This window comes from Hyalella azteca, unplaced genomic scaffold (genome assembly GCF_000764305.2).
Source record: "Hyalella azteca isolate HAZT.00-mixed unplaced genomic scaffold, Hazt_2.0.2 contig13501, whole genome shotgun sequence".
Lineage (NCBI taxonomy): Eukaryota > Metazoa > Arthropoda > Malacostraca > Amphipoda > Hyalellidae > Hyalella > Hyalella azteca.
This window is the reverse complement of record NW_025943421.1, coordinates 61,941-87,340: the sequence shown is the minus strand read 5'-3', so window position 1 is coordinate 87,340 and position 25,400 is coordinate 61,941. Positions and strand designations below refer to the sequence as shown.

The following is a 25,400-nucleotide window of genomic DNA, read 5'->3' as shown; positions in this document are numbered from 1 at the left end:
AACGAGACAACACGCATTTCCATGCTCATTTGTTAATTAATTTTTTACGAGTTACGATAGGTTGAACTTGACGGCTTCTGATCACGCAAAAGAAAAGCAGTTCTCCCGAGGAATTGAAACATGAAGGCTCTATGGATCTACTGTGGAGCGATATAGAAAATTTATTTCGCTTGACAGACTCGCCTAAACATGCACGGCACTAACATTTTTTTTTTCTTCTCACAGCGTACAAGTTATTAGAAAAGTAGTATAGTATATTCGGTATTGAAGAATAGGCCTGGATAGGCCCGTCGCCGATTTTTGTTTTTCTCTTGACTTTTGATCAAAAAATTTCAACGGACGGTAGGTTTAAAATCATTTCTAGATTTCAGATTAATTTTAAGTTGTTCATATCCTTAGCTTAATATAATGAATCATAAGAGGAATAGCGCAAAATCAATGCAGGCAATAGCTTATGATAATTAAAAAATAGCCCATGTGAAATTTCCTACAGATATCTATTAGTTAAGTTATGACATTGATATTATCTACCAGGGTTTATCAACGAAAACGTTCGATATGAAGCTTTTTCACATGATGAATTAACCTCACGCCAACCTGAGGCAGTCAACTATATTACAGTAAAGCAGTGCACAACTATTAACATTGAAGGCATCATTATTATAAGGCAATTCACTCTAACTTCTAGCTGCTCCATCGTTCAAAATAACGTAACATAAGATTACACGTTTAACTAACATAATAATCGTATTGTCAAATACATTTAAAACCCTCTTCATGTTGCTCTTTAAACTACACGTTTCCGTCATATTTGGTGCTTCTGCCAGTTTAAAGCACGATATAATTGGATGAAAATCCCGTCAATGCTTTGTGAAACTGATTTTATCAAATTCACTTTGTCGAGAGGTTAAAGTATATAATTGCGATTAACAAAAACTAAAATACAATTCTGACAATTTAAATCTGCCTCTTACGGCAATGGCCTGTTAGCTCAGTTGGTTAGAGCGCCGTGCTAATAACGCGGATGTCGTGGGTTCGATCCCCATATGGGCCAGAATTATTTTTTCCTGGGGTTGGCTACTGCACATTTTTACCATACGCAGAAATTTAGGTTATAACCATCCTACATTAACATAGTCGCTTCCGTCTCTGATTTCAAATTTTTTCACTGTTGGAATAGATTCCGAATATCGATCAACTTACTTTCATGCCACTATTACTAATTAACTAAAAAAACTTGGAATTTATATTTGAGAATTTACTTCTAATATATTCGTGTTGGAAAAATTACATTCTAAGGAAATATTGCACACCAAAATGCTCTACTTCATCGTGGACATAAGCAGAGTAGGAAAATTCAATTCAATTTATTCACGCAACGAGGAAATTTCATTGTTATCCTAAGCATTTTACATGAAGGTTCTGCATGCAAAATTCTGTTATTTTCTATGACAATAATATACTATGAATTTCAAACTTATGATTCAACATTGGGAAAGAGGATGATGATTATTTTCTTTCCTTAATACTTTCTATTCTTAGCCATCATGCTTAATCATTCAAGTGCGAAGATATGATTGTATTTAAAAACGGCAAATATGGACGCCATATTTTACTCTAGGACAGTACTTTCACCCAACCATTTCTGCCTTTCTTACGCACGCAAATACAAATAAGCTTCTGTACATATGCTGTCTTACATTTCAATAAAGAACACTTCATTTTAATTAAATTCTCTCGAGTGCAACTCTTTTTTTCCTTACATTCCAACAAATAATGATGATCTCTGTTAAACTTAACCTAGCTTCTCCTTGCATTGCAACAAATAATAATTACTAACTAATTAGAAAACAATAAATTGAGTAATAGTAGAGATAAGGTGGGGTTATCTGCACACGAGGCGCTTGTGTAGGAGCAGCAGACAGCGAGCCATCGCGAGGGAGACGAGTAGCGGCGACAACCGAGTACCTTCTCCTGACGACGCTGCCGGTGCTGCTGCAGCGCGCTTCAAAGATATCTGCAGGCAGATGACATGTTTATGATTTGTAAGCTTACATGATGTTATCGTACCGTGTACCAATGTTTGTAAGCTTACATGATACTATCGTGCCGTGTACCAAGTTTTGTAAGCTTACATGATGCTATCGTACCGTGTACCAAGATTTGTAAGCTTACATGATGCTATAGTACCGTGTACCAATGTTTCATACCGTCAACATGTAGCACCAGTTTAGTGGTTACATGGTTTACTAGCGCTTCAACTAATAAGCTGTTTTGCACCGGAAGTATAGTATGATATCAACACGGTGGAAGCTATCAATTATTGCAAATAACTAAACACGGAAATATTCATTTGTTGAATCAAATTGCCACACGGAGCGGCAAGAAAGGAATTAATAGCATATCACAACTTGGGTTCTCAGCACAAGCGGAAACATGTTCGGAACGAACTGATGCTACGATGTTCGGTTATCTTATAACCACGAATAGAGATTTATCTAAAGGATAATTTCTAACAACGGAATATATTAATGCCTAATTATCTTTTCAAGCCATGGGCTCAAATGAAATGCATCATCTAAATTAAAAAAAATATATTCGATATTTCAGTATCAATCAACAATCATTTTCGTGCTTGTATTATATTGTATTGAGTCGCTGTGCTTGAGATTTCAAGTTCAATTTAAGAAATACAGAGAACAATACCACGTATCACGCTCAAGTTGAGGTAACCTGAGATGAAATTCTTCAAAATCAATGCAATTCTGCTTCACATATAAATTAGTCGGTTGAAGGCATGGAAACAAATGTTCTGACATTTCTTACTGTTGCACCACTCTGAGATCTGAAGATTTATTTCTACAGTTGCAAGTAACGCACCACGGCGCAGACCAGTTAGCTCGATCTGGTCACAGAACTCACCGTGATGGGAGGCGCAGTTCTTAGCTCGGTCTGGTCACAGAACTCACCGTGATGGGAGGCGCAGTTCTTAGCTCGGTCTGGTCACAAAACTCACCGTGATGGGAGGCGCAGTTCTTAGCTCGGTCTGGTTGCTGCTCACGGGCACTTGACACTGGTAGCGGCCTGCGTCTGCCGCTGACACTTCACGTATCTGCTCACAAGCACGTCGTTCAAACACGCCAAGCTCTCAACGACAATCATAATACAACATTTATATAAGCCTTAAATTTATCAATAATTACAATTAATTGTATGTTAAGTTTATAATCACATGATTTTGATTAAAAGACCGTGAAAAAGAAAGGCCGGCTGAAACGCTGGAGGCAGGGATGATGAGGCTGTGAGCTGTCTCCTTCTTAAGATCGAAATAGTATTATTACAGTAGATTTATTCAGTCATTATGCTCAGGTTATTAACGAACGAAAATGCTCAACAAAAAGAATGAAAACAAATAGGTAAATTATCACAGTTTTTTTATTTAACATCAAGGCGATTCGTCACTGACACGATAACTCGACATTTTTGCTCGAAATACCATACATAGATGATAATAATAACATAATAATTAACTGTTAATATCTAGAAATATCGTCTCAGAAAAATCGTGCTCGTGTGTGAAGTAAAACGGAAGAAAACTAATGCCTTCGTGATCGAATCAAAACCTTTACACTTTCTTGTTCCTTAAAACCTTAAGATCTCGAGAGATCTTAAGATCCCCCCGGGTATTCCCCGGAGTGTTTAGGGTCTGTCTCTTATACACATCTTTTATTACGTTTGATTGTATGTTGCAATGAGCGTGTGTTTACACCATGGAGAAGGCATTTAATAAGAGCACTCTATTCNCGGCGTTGAACTAGGATTACCTTGTGTGGACAGTTCTACTTACTAAGCTCTTGTGGATCTAAAATAAATATGTGTACTCAAATTTGATGTCTTATCTAGACATGACAAACCTTGTCAACGTACGGCTCTGAAGCGTTTAGAAGGGATTCAGAAATCACTGTTGAAATACCAAAATGTAGTGATTTCAATTTCATGATGTAAATCATGATGATTGTTGATAAAGATGTATATTATCATAAATGAATATATATTCACAAACTAACATAAATGCTTCCTTCAACGACCCGGTAATATTGCAACCCGTCAATCCTATAACATATGGCATTCGATTCTTTTATGTCGCGCATCGATTCGATTCCGGTTGGAACGATGGAGGCAGGGATGATGGGTCTGTATGCTTCTCAAGATCGAAATAAGAGTATTATAGTACATTTGTTCAGTCATTATGCTCAGGTTATAAACGAACGAAAATGCTCGACAAAAAGAATGAAAACATATAGGTAAATTATTACACAAAGTTTTTATTTAACATTCTCGTGATTCGTCACTTACACGAGAACTCTACATTTTTACTCGAAATACCGTACATACATAACATTAACATAATTAACTGTTAATACTTAATATCTAGAAATATCGTCTCAGAAAAATCGTGCTCGTGTGTGCAGTAAAACGGTAGAAAACTAATGCCTTCGTGATCGGCTTAAAATATTTATACTTTCTTCGATCCTTAAAAATGTAAGGTCTCGAGAGACCTTGATATCACCCGGGAATTATCCCTGAGTGCCTATACGACGGCGCCGTCGTGGACGGCGACTGTTTCAGTTCACCGTCCATTTACGGCACCGAGAAATGAACTGAGCTTACCGGGGCTCGAACCCACGCCTGGCTCATCCATCTCGGTGCCGCCGCCACATGCGCATACAGGGAAGCGACTTTGCCGTCAACCACTGCGCTACAGTGACGCACTTCAAGATAAGTTTGGTGTACATGCAATGCCTCTATGTTGGTTCTCATCTTTACAAATAAAACTAGGGTTATTTTGTGAGTACAGTTCTATTTACCAAGCCATTGTGGATAAAAAAATATATATATATCTATGAACTCAAATTTGAAGTCTTATCTAGACATGACAAAACTAGACAACGGACGGCTCTGAAACGCGAAGAAGGCATTCAGAAATCACCGTTGAAATACCAAAAAGTAGTTATTTCAATTTCATGATGTAAATCATGATGATTGTTGATAAAGATGTATATTATCATAAATATATATTCGCAAACTAACATAAATGCTTCCTTCAAAGACCCGGTAATATTGCAGCCCGTCAATCCTATAACCTATGGCATTCGATTCTTTTATGACGCGCGTCTATCAAATAATTTCATAGCAAATAGTAAAGCTGCTACTCTATTCTCAATTTCTGTCTAAGAGATAAATAGCCGCTCAGAGCTACCCGATACACACACAATACGCGAGACCGGGACAAATCAGCTATTTCAATTTCATGATGTAAATCATGATGATTGTTGATAAAGATGTATATTATCATAAATAAATATATATTCGCAAACTAACATAAATGCTTCCTTCAACGACCCGGTAATATTGCAGTCCGTCAATCCTATAACATATGACATTCTATTCTTTTATTGAATAGGAGTATTATAGGAGTATTATAGTACATTTGTTCAGTCATTATGCCCAGGTTATAAACGAACGAAAATGCTCGACAAAAAGAATGAAAACATATAGGTAAATTATTACACAGAGTTTTTATTTAACATTCTCGTGATTCGTCACTTACACGAGAACTCTACATTTTTACTCGAAAAACCGTACATACATAACATTAACATAATTAACTGTTAAAATCGAGAAACGTCGTCTCAGAAAAATCGTGCTTGTGTGTGCAGTAAAACGGTAGAAAACTAATGCCTTCGTGATCGGATCAAAACATTTACACTTTCTTCGATCCTAAAAAATGTAAGGTCTCGAGAGACCTTGATATCACCCGGGTATTCCACCCTGAGTGATAGGCAAAGGGTATTCACCCTGGTTAGAGGGTCATGCTGAAAGCACTACCTATACCGACGGCGACAAGCGCCGTCGTGGACGGGACTGTTCAGTCGCCGCCCGGGTGACACCGAGAAATTAACTGAGCTTGACAGGGCTCGAACCCACGCCCAGCTCGCCCATCTCGGTGCCGTGCGCCACATGCGCATACAGTGGAGACGGCCGCTAACCACTGCGCTACAGGCGGCGCACTTCATAGTAAGTTTGGTTTACATGCAATGCCTCTATGTTGGTTCTCATCTTAACAAATAAAACTAGAATAGAATAGAAGTGTCGGCGTTGAACTAGGATTACCTTGTGTGGACAGTTCTACTTACTAAGCTCTTGTGGATCTAAAATAAATATCTGTGTACTCAAATTTGATGTCTTATCTAGACATGACAAACCTTGTCAACGTACGGCTCTGAAGCGTTTAGAAGGGATTCAGAAATCACTGTTGAAATACCATAAAGTAGTGATTTCAATTTCATTATGTAAATCATGACATCATTGATAAAGATGTAAATTATCAAAAATAAATTCATATTCACAAACTACCATAAATGCTTTCTTCAACGACACGGTAATATTGCAACCTGCTACCTGGCAATCCTATAACCTATTTCATTCGATTATTTCACGTCGCACGTCTATGAAATAATTTCATAGCAAAATGTAGAGCTGCTACTCTAATATGAACTTCTGCCTAAGAGATAAATAGCCGCGCAGAGCTACCCGATACACAAACGGCGAGACCGAGACAAATCGGCGAGTTCAATAGCACACGCGAGGCTACGACTAAAGGCACCAATACCATCCAGTTTATCGCTAAGAAAGAAGAAGCTATCAAGTTTCTGACCAAGTACCGAGATACGACGTGGCCCAATAGGGCAGGTTGCACCGTCTGGCCAGTCCCTAATTAGGAGGTGTTAAATTTCTTTCGACCGCTCTCACGATTGTAATCTTGAGCACGAGAAAGAAAGTCTTTATTATACCCGCATAAATGATCGGTAAACGTACATCTACGCCCGGTCGAAATTCAAGCTGGACTATCCTAATAACTTAATAAGGATAGCCATAAAACTAGCAAAACGGTAGAAAACTAATGACTTCGTGATCGAATCAAAACCTTTACACTTTCGTCGTTCTTTAAAACCTTAAGATCTCGAGAGACCTTAAGATCCCCCCGGGTAATCACCCAGAGTGTTTAGGGACACACACCCAAGGCCATGCTGAAAGCACCACCTCCCGACGGCGACTATGCGCCGTCCAAGCGACACAGAGAACTTAACTGAGCTTCCCGGGGCTCGAACCCACGCCTAGCTCCTCCATCTCTGTGCCGCCGTCACGTCGTCACATGCGCATACAGTGGAGCCCTAGCCGCTAACCACTGCGCTACAGTGACGCCCGTCGAGCTATAAGTTTTAGCCCGACGTTTAGTTTAGCCCGACGTTTTTAGTTTTTATAAGTTTAGTTTTAGGTGTACATGCAATGTTTCTAGGTTGGTTCTCATCTTCACAAATAAAACTAGGGTTATTTTGTACGTACAGTTCTACTTATTAAGTCCTTGTGGATCTAAAATAAATATCTATGTACTCAAATTTGAGGCCTTATCTAGAAATGACAAACCTAGACAACGTACGGCTCTGAAACGCGGAGAAGGCATTCAGAAATCACTGTTGAAATACCATAAAGTAGTGATTTCAATTTCATTATGTAAATCATGACATCATTGATAAAGATGTAAATTATCAAAAATAAATTCATATTCACAAACTACCATAAATGCTTTCTTCAACGACACGGTAATATTGCAACCTGCTACCTGGCAATCCTATAACCTATTTCATTCGATTATTTCACGTCGCACGTCTATGAAATAATTTCATAGCAAAATGTAGAGCTGCTACTCTAATATGAACTTCTGCCTAAGAGATAAATAGCCGCGCAGAGCTACCCGATACACAAACGGCGAGACCGAGACAAATCGGCGAGTTCAATAGCACACGCGAGGCTACGACTAAAGGCACCAATACCATCCAGTTTATCGCTAAGAAAGAAGAAGCTATCAAGTTTTATATATATATATCTATGAACTCAAATTTGAAGTCTTATCTAGACATGACAAAACTAGACAACGGACGGCTCTGAAACGCGAAGAAGGCATTCAGAAATCACCGTTGAAATACCAAAAAGTAGTGATTTCAATTCCATTATGTACGGTAATTCATGATGACCATCGATAAAGATGTAAATCATCAAAAATAAATATATATTCACAAACTAACATAAATGCTTCATTCAACGACCCGGCAATATTGCAACCTGTCAATCCTATAACCTATGGCATTCGATTCTTTTATGACGCGCGTCTATCAAATAATTTCATAGCAAATAGTAGAGCTGCTACTCTATTCTCAATTTCTGTCTAAGAGATAAATAGCCGCTCAGAGCTACCCGATACACACACAATACGCGAGACCGGGACAAATCAGCGAGTTCAATAGCACACGCGAAGATAGTCAAGATACGACCACAGGCACCAATACCATCCAGTTTATCGCTAAGAAATAATTAAGAAGCTATCAAGTTTCTGACCAAGTACCGAGATACGACGTGGCCCAGTAGGGCAGGTTGCACCGTCTGGCCAGTCCCTAATTAGGAGGTGTTAAATTTCTTTCGACCGCTCTCACGATTGTAATCTTGAGCACGAGAAAGAAAGTCTTTATTATACCCGCATAAATGATCGGTAAACGTACATCTACGCCCGGTCGAAATTCAAGCTGGACTATCCTAATAGGGAGAGCCCTAAAACGAGGTTCTAATTAGACGTTGTGCGCGATCGCAACAACAAAACAAGAAATATTTGCCAGGCGCGTCTTGCTACGATTTCGTCAACAGGTTTATGAAGTGATGTAAATAATGGTCAAGTTACCATAAATGGATTACTGGTACAGTTGAAAACAGGGGGCTTCAGAGAACAGCTGGCGTTCATCATACGATACAAAAATTGCCGTACATATACATGGAAAATGGCATTAAAAACTCACGTACGCCCAATAGAAACGCGCTCATTTTTTCAGGACATATTGAAAAGACAGATTTTCGAAAATCTTTCGAAATTTTTGAACGAAAGATTTCGTTCAAAATCTTTTTTAAACAGATCATGCACCCTTCAGTTTAGGGTAGAGCAAAGAGGTTCAGCTTTATTCTTCCCTTGCTGATCTATAGGGGACGAATTACTCAATTCATTACAACAATAAATTCATGCATCATCAGGTTGCATGAAACTTCAGACTGCAAGTTTCAGGCACGAAGCAGAAACCACATCAACACACGCGCGTTGAACTTCTCTAGACTTTTTACAGTAGGATTGAGCGAAACGAAATGCTACACAATTGTCTTACCAAGCTGTAAATTAAATGATACTAGGTTTGCGCCCGTTCAAAATGAAAAAAAAAAAGTGATCGTTTCCGAAATCGTTTCAAATTTGTATTCGCTAATCAAGAGATACAAATAAAAAAAACTTTCAGCCTAGGATTCGTTCAGAAAGGTTCCACAACTTCGACGAATTTTTTTTTTAATTTATGAAAACGTAATATTTTTGAAAGTTTATATCAATTTACTTTTCTAAATTGGAACGCATATTAACGAAAAGATAAATTTTCAGGAAGTAATTGAGCATGCCTGCAACTAAAATGAGCCCCTATATAGGTATATTAGTAGCCGACTTGTAACGAGACTGCATCACAAACGTTCCTTAAGACGCCTGTTCACGGACGCTCCAACTCCAAGCTCGGCACACTGGGCGAACTGAGGGTAAATTTTGGCAGCAGCGTCTTGCAGGGTAGTGACGTGGCCGAGTCTGTCGAATTCATAGTTAAGAATCTCCATAGACGACTACCGCGGCTGAGCGCGTTGAACGGGCCTCTTAATTGTGTCGTTATAGTGGCAAATTCTGCATTGAATTTTAGCAATAGCCTTACAACATTAATATCGTTCCTACACAAGGTACGCTCCACAAATAATATATGATAAATCATTATTTTGGCTGTACACGTGCTTTCTTATTAAGCAAATCATAAATAAAAATTTTGTCAAAATAAACTATTTAACTATCAAATCGGCCATTAATAACGAATTTTTCATACAAGCTTGACCGGATAACTGAAATTGGCAAAGGTTTGCTAATCATTTTATGTCAATTTCAGCTTTTGTACGTCACAAGAAGACCGCAAATGAATTAAACGTATTGCAAGAAGACGAAGAACAGAACAATGGGTCATAGAATATCAAATGAGATACAAACAATTTTATTACAGCATTTAATCTGCAAGAGTTCATTGATTGATTGTTAAAAGTTAATAGGCTCGATCTATATAACCAATCACAAGGGGTAACTGGGCAAAACAGAGAATTCTAAGAATAGTCGAATAAAGCCTTCAAAAACAGCAATGAGAATGTACAGTTGACACTACACTGTCCATAAAAGAACTCAATGCAGCGTAAAAAATGCAACAATAACCCCAGGGGTGGTCTTTCTATAACTGGAAATCCTCCAGCCATTAAGTAAAAGCAAGCAAAAATATACACAAAGATTCTTTCATACTTCATTTCTGAAATATTTTCCATATCATCTGATAGTTTAAAAATTGCAAAAAATAAGATCAGAACGTTCAGAGAACGTCCAGCTTGAGGTCGTGAGGATCTGACAGGATCAGAGAAGCTTTTTTTTCTGTCGTCCTATGAAGTTTTCATGCAGTCTTACGCTCCGGCAAACTAGACAAAAACTCTCGATTGAAGAACTGCGTACTTCGGCTTGATTGAATTTCCAACACGATTAATGTTCTATTTTTTTCAATGACAAAAGAGAGCTGCACATTCAAAGTTACACGATGGCTTATAAAGTTGACTAATATTTTTCGGATTTAATACATTATTTGAGTCATTTTGGCACTCATACAACATTAAACCAATACGCTGGTTCCCCCACTGTAAATACCATAACAGTCATAATAATAATATAATAAAAATAAAATACAATGCGCAAATTTTACTCGCTTCAGCTCTTTGATATTCAATTAAATCCTTTAAGTTCACCTTCTTCTCTCAATATTAGGCGCCAAATTGTTCACTATTAACTGTTCATCATTATCAAAAATGGCATGGAAATAACACGTGCTCGCTTAGTTTCCATCTACTAAATGGATTCGTTTTGTGAGGATAGAGAACACTCGCCTCATCATTCGTATATCCTTAGAATCGTAAGCCTAGTAGATGAACAAGTTTCACTGACCGCGAGCACGAAGGTGTTGGAGTCGCTCAGTCGTTCAACAGACAGCCTCGGGTCCTCAGCGATGAGGAGGACCCCGTGGGAGATTATCTCGTCGCTGTTGGGTCTCAGAGGGTCAAGTTTCACCCAAATTGCGGGGGCTTCAACTTCCAAGCCCACCTGAGATGGCACAATTAATTAAAACCCACCTGATATATTAAAAAACAAAACCCACCAGTGTCGTGAGTGTAATGAATAACTGCGATATTGAGGTATCTCACATAGGGGTTATATTTTTTATTCGAGGGCTGGATGACTAGAACTAAGACGAATGTTCATCAGATAATAATCTTTCAATACAAGTGAGCACATACGTTTAAGCAAGACTAATCATGGAATGCTGTGGCCGTAGTTGCGTGACCTCCTGAGATATCTGAACGTAATCCTAGTAAACAATGTACGTCATAAAAAATTGGTAATTATCTCTGAATAATTTTAATAGTGGATAACGCTATGAAAATAAAAAAAAAACATTCGGTTAAATTACTTGCATCAATGAAACAAATCGAGTTTTTCACATTAAAAATCGAATAAGCGTGTCTAAGAACATCTAGCACATCAAAAGAAATCAACAAATAGGTTGCTTAAAGACCCTTATAGTAGTCACAATATCAAAGGGAACTGAATCTGTCATCTGTCGTGATAAAACTCGGTGGAAGACTGACGCTTAACATTGTTTTTATACACCACGAACAACGGCCCGGCAAATCATGAAAACTGAGAAGATCGACCATCAGCAGGCGAGAGCGCTTGCTTATATTTTCGGGCGAAAAACGATTAGAGAAACAGGCTTGTCACGCGTCATAAAACTGCAAGTGTCAGAGTTCGTTTAGCTCTCGTGGCACTTATTATCACATACTTTTTACTGTAAATACTATGAAAATCTTCCTCTTTGAAATATAAATTTTTAGCAAGTTGTGGATTAGTGTTTATTAGTATTATTATTAGTGTTCACCTGGCACTCGAGTTGAATGGTGTCGCCCTCGTACACGTCACGCCCGGGGGCCCACGCCACGCTGGGCATCGATGACTCCGGTGCCACACCTGCAAATAAGAAAAATCAAATTATTGAAAATCTGTCGGATTTCAAACTACATAATTACCGTTTAAGAATCAATGAAATTAGAAGCGAGGAATGAACAAAATTTTATTTCAACGCAAGGACATTCTAGACTGACTTTAAGTCGCAGTACTTGTTTTGCATATGTGCGTTTTTTAGATACACGACTTTTCGTCGCGAAAAAAAAGTTCCGTCGGGTTAAATCGTACGCGTTTCTACCTGCACATATGCTATAATGAGAGCTAATTGTCAAATGCCGATCGATAAGTTCTTCAAAATGATATGTAACTAAATTTATTTTTAGTTATTTATCTAAACTAATACAATTTAATTTTTAATCAGATCTCGACCAAGGTTTGAAAAACACACAAGTTTAGTTGTTAACTAATTAGATTTCTTTTGACAACTAATGATTTCAAAGTGAAGCCACGACTTACATTAATACTGATTAATTTCTCTCCAACCCCGATTTGCAGGATCACAAAAACATCAATACAAAATGGCCTTCAACCACCGATCAACCGTTTATTAAAAATTTATGAAAATGATAGTGTTGTTTTCTCGTGGTAACGTGAACGATTTTTTAATTAGTAATGTGAGAAGTCAACCATGGAAACTTGAGCTTCAGTCTTGAAGCCACACACTATTTTAAATAACACTCGGACGTTATTCACCATGCAGACGCTGAACAAAGAAATAGTGTCGTATGTTATAGAATGAGCGGCGCATTAAATCCGTACATGGGCTTCTTAGCGCAATAAAAAGCTCAATGATACCCAACCTATTAGAATGTACCCAAGTCACAAATCACGGATGAAGTTAAAGTTATTTCAATGCGTGTGGCAATAAATTCGTTCTAAAAAAGCCGGGGAGCCGAAGAAGGTAATAAAAAAAGGCAAATAAATAAATTCAGGTTTATCTAAGTCTTAGAGACTTGGATAAACCTGAACAAAAACTTAGCCTTCATAAATTGAAATATTAGGAACGATACCTACATTAGACGGGCACCAACAGAGGCTGATGAAATGTAAAACTCGCACAACAGAGTAGATTTAAATTAACACGATGAAGTTAAGCAAGAATTAGAAATAATTTTTGAATGCAAGAATTAAAATTTGTAGATTCATCTCATTGTGCACCGCCTCGAATTGCGACATAAAGGTATTATTTTCGCAACGTAAATAGATGAAATCGAGTTTCATTAGGGTATGTTAATATGTTAATTAGCTCTGACCATTCTTCCCAGTTCAGAGAAGTTCAAATCGAATGCCATACAAACCTCGCTAATTCAACTTCAGCCAGCTCTTGAAGATGCCTTTTAGTTATTTTAAATAAGGTTTGCTTAGCAGAAGTGGGCACCTTGGCTTAGCTGACTATATTTATAATACCTATCGGTATAGATATGATCCAATTTACGCATCTGTTATGCTTCTCATAATCAATTAAGATTACGCCGTGCGAATAATTGATCATAGATATATTTTTGATTGATGACTTTGATAGCAAATAGCAAGGGCAATAGCATACAACTAAAAAATTTCCGTCGAGATCGTAATAGATTTATCTGATACACAGCACAGAGTGATGAGTGCCGACTAGCCTCAATAATGCAATTAGTATACTATTATACATAATAATCAATTGCAATAGCAGATTTCACGCCTTCTAACTTTAAAAGAAAAAAATGCGTTTTAAATGAATAAATGATAAGCTTATAGATAATGGAGCCGAAGAAGGTAATAAAAAAAGACGAATAATCCCCAGAAGTATCTGAGACTTAGATAAACTTGAACAAAAACATAGCCTTCATAAATTGAAATATTATTAGGAACGATACCTACATTAGACGGGCACCAATAGACGCTGATGAAAAGCAAACTCGTGCAACAGAGTAGACTTGAATTAATACAATGAAGTTAAGCAAGAAAAAAAATAATTTTTGAATGCAAGAATTCAAATTTGTAGATTCATCTCATAGTACAGTCTTGAATTGCGAGATAAATGTACTTCAAGATTCATTTTAGTTAGTTAGTTTTAGGTACTTTAGTAGATTTTCTCAGCAGAAGTGGGTATCAATTGGCTGTATAGCTGACTATATGTATAATAGCTATAGGTAATAGATACGCTCCACTCCACGCATGTGTTCAGCTTTTCAGAATCAATTAAGATTACGCCGTGCGAATAATTGATCATAGATATATATTTGATTGATGAATTAGATAGCAGACAAAATACAACTCAAATAACAGTTTGAGCATGCAATGTGATGCCATCATTGCCAGGACAATAACATACAGCCAAAAAAATTTAAAATTCACATCGAGATCGTAAATAATAAATAGATTCAACTGACACATAAACACAAACGGTATATAGGAGTGATGAGAGCCGTCGAGCCTCAATGCAATTAGTATGTTCTACATAATAATCAATTGCAATAGCAGATTTCACGCCTTCTAACTTTAAAAGAAAAAAATGCGTTTTAAATGAATAAATGATAAGCTTATAGATAATAATGAAGAAAACTTTATGAACGTACTTTAGTTCAGTCGTGCTCTAACTACAACAAAACGTACATATTTATGCTGCATAAAATTGTTGCACGACAAACATGAAAATATATTGAGACCAGATGGCAGAAAAAGCATCAACATCAAGACTAATGTCTGCTAGCAGTACGATTATCCCATAAGGTTGATGCGCCTATTGAAGATAATACCTCAAGGTGCTATACAATATACAGCCAGTCATGGCGTCACAAGATGGTATCACTGAAGTTGACTAAGATGGATGAACAAGTCACAGGTCGAAATTAGAAGTATGGCTGGACTGGACATCGCTAAATGTTCGTAGTGAGCATAAGACGTTGCAATATCTATCAGTCTTAAGCACCTGATAGCAGAAAATCCCCTGAGAATTGATGACCCCCGCAATCATAGACCTCATCGTTTTTCTTAACATTAGGCGCTCTCTGAATGTGTAACTCTTGTATCCTTCAAAAGATCTTCGTTGTTTTAAAGCTTTGAGTCTTCCTAAGCAGCTCAAGTAATCAAATCAGTACACCGACAAGCAAGTTCAACAAACAAAAATTCAGACATATCACTATAAATCGCTATGAGTAGTGACTTAAAGGCTATTTAATGAAGACGAATGAATGACCATCTCAGCTGATGTATTAGACGAATGAATGACCATCTCAGCTGATGTATTCAAGTTGCGGGCAAGGCAAATGCAGCTTATCCTTCTATCCTGAACTTATGCTCACGAATTGCTTAGTTGGATCAAGTGCGAAAGTTTGCTACGGCATTCTTTTTATTTGTTTGATTTTTACCACATTTGCATTCTAATTAAAGAGAGAAATTTCAGAGAAAACTCTTGTTCCTAAACTAAACGATAAGCAATCGCGAGCGCAAATACATTTAAACCAATGACACTCCCAATACACATTCTTGATAAATATGTTTTATTACAAATTAAAGAAAAACGGCTAATTTAAGATGAGGAAAACAATTGAAATCGAATAAACGACGAATCATGAAAATTCGCAAAACACACTTCTTTACGTACTTCTGACTTAACGAGTTAATTGCGACGCATACGTGAGTACGACGTAGCTGCCAATTTCTCGTCTGTGATTGCTGGGTTTACATTGATAAGTCGTCCCTTATTTATTGGCTAACGAGCTATGAACTCATAACTACTTTTGATAGTACAGCCATTGAATTGATATCGAAGGAAAAGGCTCAAATGCCGTTAACTGACATTTTTCTTTGAGTTTACAAGAAAATGGTCTCAAGTCGTGCCGAAAATGCGAATTATTTAAGAAGCGTATAATTTATATTCATCATTTCTGCATACGTAAGTGGCATATAATAATAGTATTAAATACACTTTAGGCAATTCGCTCAAAATGCTTATAAATGATCAGTCAAAATTTTCCCCAACGATATGGTTTCCTACATAAATAAAAACGGACACTTAAAAGTGCAACACTTATTTGTAACAGATAAAGACAAACTTTAAATCATCAATGTTTCGAGAATTTTTTCTATTCAATTTATTACACGTAAACGCCATGTACAAATAACAGAAGAACTTCTTAATTTGTTCGAATTTCACTTAATTATAATGCGTTATACCCGTAGATATTCACAACTTATTGAAAATACGATTAATTTGTGGACACAGACGTGGCTTTTGGCCGCGGGTAAGTCGCGGCAGTGAATCTTTTTTTATTAAGAAAGTCTATAAGACTTTCTTAATAAAATTTATTGAATGTAATAAATTTATTAATTAGAACGAATGCCACTAGATGCGTTTATTAGGCCGTAGGCCTGTCGCCGATTCTTAACATCGCAGAACATTCACAGCATTTTGCGGTCTTGAACTCGCAACTCACTGCTACAATTTTCTGGCCTCCTTGCCGATTCTGACCAGAAACTGGCGCACAGAGCTGGGATCGAACCCACGCCTTTCTGCGCCAATCTTGGTACTCTGAACTTTAACCACTGGGCCACCCTGTAAATCATAGTAAATAATCAAAAGTGTGAAATGGCACGCCGTTTCTTTGCCAAATCTTTCCTGCGCTTTTCCCATTTTATTGAGCATTCGAAAAAGCGTAATGCGTTAGATCATGATATTTACAAGTCAAAATAATAGAAACCTGAAGACGAGCTCACTAAAAACGCATAAAGTGTAACACTCTTTTGTTGTAACCACCGTACACTTGAGATACTGACGGAGAAATGATGATACGTCATAGCACGAGATGGTTCTGTGTATAAATATTTGCTTTGCGCCTGCCACGGCCGCAATAACAGAGCAGTGCTTGGCACTCCCACGAAGAGATACACACGAGGCGGGAGGGTATCTTTTCTGGGCAGCAATGATGCATCATTGTTGGTAAATGCGGCGCGTCTTGAACTTGATGAATTGCAGAGACAGTTGCGCGAGACACAGACGTGGAGAACACTAAAGCAGACATCACGACTGACACTGACAGAAACAACGTATCAATTTCCGTGACATGAAACGAAGAAGAAACGCTTTGAGTGACGGAGATAGAAACGTCGGCTCATTGGAAACCTAATCCAAAGCTACGTCTTATATACCACCTCATCGCTGATGCGGCGTCACGAACTGCTGATGAGCAGAGAATCATTTAAACTTTTTTAAATGTGAGTTTGGCGGCTCAAGCTCAATTGAAGTTAATCGAACTTGCATTACGGCATCTCCACGTTTGATCTGCGTAGTGTGCAGTGCACATCATGAAAATGACGGTATTTGATAAAGACAGCACATGACGTCATCAAAGAGGAAAAATCACAGCATAAATATTTAAAAATTGACAAGATCAATCTCATACTGGCAAAAAAATGCGATTAGCTTTTGCACAAACAGGTGATTGTAAATTATATTTTACAACATTCTTTTTTTATTATACTGCATTGACCTGTGGACATGACGGTGCGATATATGGCCAGATCTCTTTCTCAGTGAATAATAAATTAACGAACTAACAAGCAACGAGACGATTCAAGCATGAATTAGCCCGCTCAATGTGGCACTTTGGAGCACTGACGAATGAATAATACGCATACATCAACAGTTGAATGTAATTTCGAAAATCCAGGCAGGTAGCAAACAACCCACATGCCTGCATACTTGAGTTGGTTCATTGCTAAATCTATGCACCAAGTCTGCTTGCCTAAGGCCTGCAAACCGCCTTCATCAGCTAGACACACTTGCATGATGTGCTAAATACCCCTATGAAGGAAGTTATACAGCGGGGGAAAATTTTTCGGATGTTAGGTAATTCATTGACACTTTATAGGTACTAGAGAAAAAAAATTAATTCCATTGATAAGGTCGGGAATTGAAGCCGTTTCTAGATATTAATCACAATAAATTAGCATACCTTTATTAAACGAACTTATGCAAATATAGGTATTAATGAACATCTGAGCCAACTAACTTTCAACTTCGACAGCTTATCGCGTGTAGCCTTAATTGAAAGCTAATTAAGCTTTAAACTCTGCGATCGAATAATAATTTAAGAACTAACAGTCATAATCCTCGGCAGTCCCTGATGAAGCAGCAAGCAAAAGTAGAGGCCACGCAAAAGGTGAGAATGGTAAGGCGGCAGCCAGGCGGGCGTATCAGACGAACGTGAAGCGCCCAAAGAAGCACCGCAAAGGAGAACCTCTTATCAAGCGGCAAGGCCGGCCATATTGGAGGCTCGACACCTCCAGTGGATAAGGGCTTATCGGAGGCCATCAACCAGTGGCGGAACCTATTGCTCTTTATCTGGCATGTATCTCAAGCAACACCTAATTTGTGGCAGCACGAACGTTCCTAACCCATAGATACGCAGAGTGCATAAAAGCTACATTAAGAACTGATAATGTGATAACGATATTTTGCATCCACGCTCCGTAAAAGGAGGCTGAAGACTGGCGAGTTTAGCTTAAGACAGATGGTAGAGAATAGATGAATGTTCGGTTCTATAGTGAGGTTTCTTCATGGTATTGGTTGCTCGACAGGCTACAACCATAACACTGTACACCTGCAACTTCTCTTACTCGTAGCTCGTTAACACAACTGCAGGGTCGATACCAGTTCTCGAAAAAAATTCAAATGGAGTCGTTACTAAAAAAATCCGTTAATCTAAGCTTGCAAATTTTTATCAACGGATCCTGTTATGCGGTATTTTATTTGCGATTCTAGAGACCCAGAGACCCAAAAACATTACTGAATAGATCTAGCTTCGAACATGACTCATGGCAAAAGTGAGATAAACCTGAAAATAGTTGTCACTAGGAGTTACTACTCTGTAATCTGTATTTTACTCCAAAATAATCCGCTGATCACGATGAATATCATTCGGGTGCTGTGCTACATAACATTAGCCACGCACTGCATTAATTAATCAATTAATTAATTATAATACTGCAGTACACGCGTAGCATGGCATTATTTTGAGCTATACGGGCCAGTCTTGTCTTACTGCAATATAAAATCAGTAGGACGCTTTACTACGGTAGTCTCAGAGCAATCCATCACAATTCAATAGCTAATCAATGTCATAATATATAGCAATATTTTCGCCGGTGAAGATCTCATGAATAATTTAAGTAGGCCGCTTGATCCTTCATCTTCATTAGGGATCCTTCATCTTCAGGATAACCACAACTATTGAAATCTTGAACGCAAGATATTTTTGCCCAGTATATAGTATTAACTCATTTCTCATCCACAGACGTATACAATTCGCGTTCATTTAGACATTTTGGTCAAGACAGCTAAATATTTTTCCTCAGTACCTATGAGAGTTGCAAGTTGTATTGGCCCCATTAATAAAAATATGATTAGCTTCAACACCTATATACATATACTATATAATATTAGCCGAAATGATACATTACTTATATTGTACTTGTACTTTATCATACACAATTACTAATAGGCGCGGACATTATAGAAAAATTTACAAGGAGTTGAAGTCAAAAGATCATTACATTAAAAAACGGTTATCCATTGGGGGATCAGGATGTAACGCGTTCTGGAACACGACCTGCACATGTGTACTGGGTGCACGACCTGCACATGTGTACTGGGTGCACGAAATGCACATGTGAACTGGGTGCACGACCTACACATGTGTACTGGGTGCACGACCTGCACATGTGTACTGGGTGCACGACCTGCACATGTGTACTGGGTGCACGACCTGCACATGTGTACTGGGTGCACGACCTGCACATGTGTACTGGGTGCACAACTTATGTTCGCGATTTGGAAGCGTGCGCAATCGTGCTCAAGGTGTCATGGCATCACCACGGCCATTATCTCCATGCCTTAAACAGGTTCCACAATTAACGACCAGCAATATTTCTGGTGATGTTTTCATCCTTTGGAGTGATGTTCACAGAGAGTTAGGAGTCCCGGAGAGACCGTGGCTAACCTGCGACAGATGAAGTTGAGATGTTGCACCCCCCAAGGTCGTAAAATAGCGCGAGTAGACATGAGGCTGATGTTCAGACTCTGTAATTAATGACACAATCACAGGCCCGCTCGTGTGTCTTGTGAGTCGCGCTCGTCGCGTCGAGCCTTATTAGGTGACGAAAGAAGGTACTCACTGAATATTTTTGTATTCTACAATATTAAATCGAGCAGTTAGTATTACTTATAGTTAATTACATCGGTTGATGAGAGGTCAAAACAGATCAACCATATGTAATAAAAAAACGATAATGTAATACAAATAATATTTCATAAGATTTGAAACAAGACTAAATATGAAACGAATACATTTCTTGAGGCACTACACAGTATTGGCTTTCAGTAAAAACTAAAAGTTGTAGGGATTTTACTGCGTTGAAAAGAAACTCGAATCGCTTCATTCACTGTGAACATGTGAAGTCCACTGTAGTACCTATTAAAGCTTCGGAATTATTATAATTGGCATTTGAAAAAGAAATGATTTCAGTAAAAATACTGCAATACATAAAAATTGCAAAGAATTCACAAAATCTATTGATGGAAATAAGGGTGAAATTAAATACGTTGGAGCATTATACATCATCGAATGAGAGTCAACACTAATTAAATAAGATAATATTGTATAAAAGCAACGGAACTGTTAGTTTCAGCACAATTTATAGGCAGTTGAAAGATCATTAATTAAAGAGCTGTCTTTGACACCCCTAACGTCGACAGCGATTTACGACCTCCACAACACGTCAATCAGTGGATAAATTATGGCCAAACGTCGGCCTGTAACGACTTCCCTAATTGCTGACTTACTGAGCACTTACAGGCAGCTAGTGTTTTCTCAGCACTAGAATCACTATAACTTATTAAACTGAACTCGAGGTTATGACCCTTGCATTTCATCAATCACCAAACGTCATCGTTTATCGTATACACTCGTTTGCCAGGCATTCAATTATGAGGCATTGCTAACTAAGTTGAGCTCAGTGAAACAAAGAAACATGGATTGTTTTGTAAAGATCCATCATGAAGATTACTTAGATACTATATGATGTATTTTTCAACATCACAAGGGCACATTTCACATCCCACTTGCTGGGGGTAATCATTCCTCAAACAAGCACAGCGCGCAAGAACTGTAAGGTCGACGTAGATAAATGCAAGCGCTTCGTGCTTGTCAAATGAAGCGTCTGCCCAAAGCTTGCAGTGAGCATTGGAAATGAAAAAAATATAACTCAGTACTCACTGCAGCGAGTGACAGAGAGCGCATTTTCTCGTCGACGAAAACGTGGTCACGGACGGACGGACAAACAGACAGACGGACGGACATGACGAGCACGCTAGCGCCTTTTTTCCATAAATGAAAAAATTTAAAAAATGCGCTAAAAACGCGAACTTGCAGATAACACGACATGCCACTTTATGTCTGTGATGCAGCAGTTACAGAGAGAGGCGCTAATAGTTCAGCTATATACTATGTTCTAGAAAATTTGTCCTGTTTCTTAATTTTTAAGAATGGTATCTTTATACACTATCAGTAATTTGTGATCGTAAGAGGAGCAGATACAGTTGCACATTAATTCGAATGTCAATGATTCGAATTAATTTTTTTTTTCGATGCATTTGCTCGAGCCGTCACTAAAGAATACGAAAAAACCGTTCAGCATAAGCAATTAAAGCCAAGTTTTCATGTCATGCTTGGTTATCTCGGCTTACCTTGAGCACCCATACTTAACCCATCTATCACACAAAACATCCGAGCAACCCCGGTTTGACTCGCTAAGGAAAATATAAAGATGAAAAGAGCTATGAAAAATAATAATAAAGCGATTACAATCCCCATGTGCAATAAGGAAGCTGGGATCCAAAGAAGAAATAATTACTTAGGCCAACTTTGACGATACTAATATTACAACAAACGGTTTCAAATTCATGATACGCAAGTAGCGCGTATGAGGCTATAGGTGCATGAAACGGATAGGTGCAGTAACGGCTAGGTGCATGTAAGTAACGGCTAGGCGCATGCATGTAACGGCTATAGGTGCATGTAGCGGCTATAGGTGCATGAATGAGAACACTAAATTGTCGTCATGATAAGACAGTAAATAGTAGGCGAGCTTTCTCTCACCTAAGCGAGTGCCACTGCACCTGACAAGTGCCTGCCACGGCCTGATAAAGCTGGCAGATCTTGAGCCCTTGAGTGGTGTTTTGCTGAGGATGATGCAGGACAAGAGGAGTCCCTCATGAGTAACGAGTGCATGAATGTGCCAGAGGAGCTGATGCCGTGTTGTGTTCACGCTCAAGGAGAGTATCACATGAAGAGATACTCTTAATTCAGTGTACGTGTCTAGAGACTAGACAAATAAGGAGGGGAGAAGTCGGCGACCTGCCTGAGTGCGATCATTGCACTTGAGCAGTCAACCCAATCAGTAATTAATATCTTCTATAAGTATGTGCATGAGATTATTTATGTGCAGATTGAGTGTCTCAAAAATGGCGTGTATTCGATTTCTCATCTTAATTTATTGAGCCATAGAATAGCGGTGAATAGGTATAATAAAATAAGCATTTGAGTAAGTTCCGTGCCTACTCGACAATCGAGTCAGAAGGGGCTTCAAGAACTTATTTAAGCGCAATTTATCTAAGAAGTTTAAGTTTGATTTCGAACTAATTATTACGAAAAAAACCACACGTGATCATTCAACAGCTTTAATAAAAAACTAAAACATCGAAATGCGTTTTATTAATTTAAAATACTAAAAAATCTAAAAAGACCGCCCAATCTTAAACCGTTCTGGCCTAGCACCGGCCGCCGCCCGCCGGGCGCCAAGGTTCACGGGAATCGACCCAGAGGCGTCGAATTTTTTTCCTCATTGCTGCGCCGAGTAAACTTGGCGGAGCTGCGGTTGAAGGATGTGTGTCCCATTCTGGAGTGAGTTTGCCGAGTCCACAAGAGTTAGAACCGCAGAATTGGTCAAGAGTTGACACGAGTTTTTCAGGTTCGAGGTTAATATCCTGGCTGGACATTGCGGAGTGACCAGGTAAAATTGAAGGCGGATTTAGTGCTGAATATAAGATGGAGTTTAACTAAATAAATTTTGGACTCTCAAAGGCGAATAAATAAATTGAGTTGGGTGGAAAAACTATTAATAAGACAGAAATAAGCTCTTTGTCATACGTATTATAGCATGTATACGCGCAACTTTGAGTAAAGAAGGGTAAAAAATTAGATAAAAGACATATTACGGTACGCAAAATAACAGCTAAAACTTCTGCATCGAGTCTGACAATTAATCTCACAGCATTCTTCAGTCGAAGTCATGGTAAAAACATTCAATAAATCAATGCAGCAAATTTTTCAGCTTTATGGCATAACTCGCCAATGTTTCTCACATTCATGCCAGATGCAATACAATGTACAGAAGTGCAATGTATTTCTTCGCAGAAGAATTGAGCAAAATCGACGAAGAAGTGATTTTAAAAAATGTAATCGGCAATTGTAACATTTTTTCTCAAGGTGATTCCACACATTTTACAATGTTTATTAGCCGAATAAGTTGAAAGGCAAAAAGTCCAACAAAAATGCATCAAAATTTGCGTTGACGCATTTGCACACAAAATTTGGCTCAATGCACGCTTCCGGATCGTAGTCGACATGTCGACGACGATCAGCCAGTAGATAAGTTGAATACTACAATTGCGAAGTGTTATGTAGCGTGTAAAATAAAGTAACAACGAACTAACCTGAAAGTCTGAGCAAAAAAGTGCATTTACCATCCACCTTATAATTTGACTCAACTGAAAAATTTTTCAGGAGATATATATTTAGATCCATTCCGTAGTGCGGTGTTTAGAATGGTAAGGTACTCTCACTGTGGGGTCTCTCGAACTCAGGCATGTCGAAGTCGCATAGAAACAATCAAGAGTACGAGAGTGTGGCAAGTAACGGCCTGAGTGCAGCAAATCACGGCATGCCGTTACACGCTTTAATCGTCGCAGCGGGGCGAGTAAACAGCACACCACAGTGACAACACACCACAACACCAAACCTCTGTGTGTAGACGCGCGATAAACACAAGGCGATAAACGCTAGCCACCAGTCATGCTCTCATCAGATATACTATATCACAAGCCAGCCTCGTTGTGCCGCTCGATGATGCGATTGTTACGCCTATTCAAATTTTAATTCGGTTGTATTGGCATTTGGCAATGCGCGGAACATTTGTGTGTTTTTCTCTGAAGTTCTGGAGCGTTCTTCTTGTTAACGAAGTTTCAACAATAACGACTAATAACTTTGTTGGGAAACCTTCACCAGAGAAATAATTAATTGATCAGAGATATTTTTATAATTGAAAAAATGTATAAGCATTGCGAATCTGATTTCAACAATTGGTATTGAGATACTCAACAAATGAGGTATATCATCGAATTTTTTAAACGCCAAGTTGTAAATATAGCGCTGCAGTTTAATGCAGACGATGAGAGACGGCCGTTGGATTTACTTCACCTGCCGTCAGCACTCAACAATGTAGTACTCGCCTCTCGACCAGATGTACTGATAGGTAAAAACGACAAGAACTTCACCAATAATAATCACTGAACGAATACCAATAAATCACGTGGTAATTAAATCACCCAATTAATCTATAAACAAACGATGATTATAAATGGGATAGACAGCGGCAATGAACGCAAAATGTCTTGAGCGTGATCGAGTTGCTAATCGATACTTATGGGCAATTCAATGGTAGACAAATAATAAATAATTCAGTGATTCAAACTACTCACGTGTTCAATAGGACTTGCAACAATTAAGTTAGTCGACTCACCTGGCAGAAACGCTGAGACGGAGGCCAACAATGAGATAAGCTTCGCGATAAACATGTTGCAAACTCTCGTCGATATCGTACATTTAATTTTCAATTGCACTTTCACATAAGTACATCGTATTCCACGTCATATTACACGTAACACGAGTATAATGGCTAATACTTTGATGAAATCCGGTTATTAGTGCTTTGTTTGATACTTTATGAAAAAGTATTCTAAAATTATGCATATATTAAATATTTAATAAAGCTACAGTGAGGAATCCTCAACAATATGGAAAAAAGTTGACGTGCACTAAAATTGATAGCAAAAATGATATAGTTCTCT

At 38.2% G+C, this 25,400-nt stretch overlaps 1 protein-coding gene and 1 non-coding gene across 2 annotated transcripts; one reads left to right on the top strand and one right to left on the bottom strand.

Annotated features, from left to right (window-relative positions):
- Positions 1 to 441: 441 nt before the first annotated feature.
- LOC108674373 (lachesin) lies at positions 442 to 25,400 on the bottom strand. Its single transcript, XM_018162316.2, has 5 exons — positions 25,073 to 25,400; positions 12,147 to 12,235; positions 11,156 to 11,311; positions 3,017 to 3,112; positions 442 to 2,017 (listed from the first exon to the last, which is right to left on the bottom strand). The coding sequence occupies exons 1-5, from the start codon at positions 25,125 to 25,127 to the stop codon at positions 1,886 to 1,888; spliced, it is 528 nt and encodes a 175-aa protein (XP_018017805.1). The 5' UTR covers positions 25,128 to 25,400; the 3' UTR covers positions 442 to 1,885.
- On the top strand, positions 981 to 1,054 carry Trnai-aau. The gene has a single exon. It is a non-coding gene; the product is annotated as a tRNA-Ile (tRNA).

Coding starts and splice junctions, on each gene's coding strand:
- LOC108674373 (XM_018162316.2), bottom strand. CDS start 25,127: ATGTTTATCGCGAAGCTTATCTCATTGTTGGCCTCCGTCTCAGCGTTT. Junction 12,236..25,072: donor CGTCTCAGCGTTTCTGCCAG/GTGAGTCGACTA, acceptor TCTTATTTGCAG/GTGTGGCACCGGAGTCATCG. Junction 11,312..12,146: donor CCATTCAACTCGAGTGCCAG/GTGAACACTAAT, acceptor GTGCCATCTCAG/GTGGGCTTGGAAGTTGAAGC.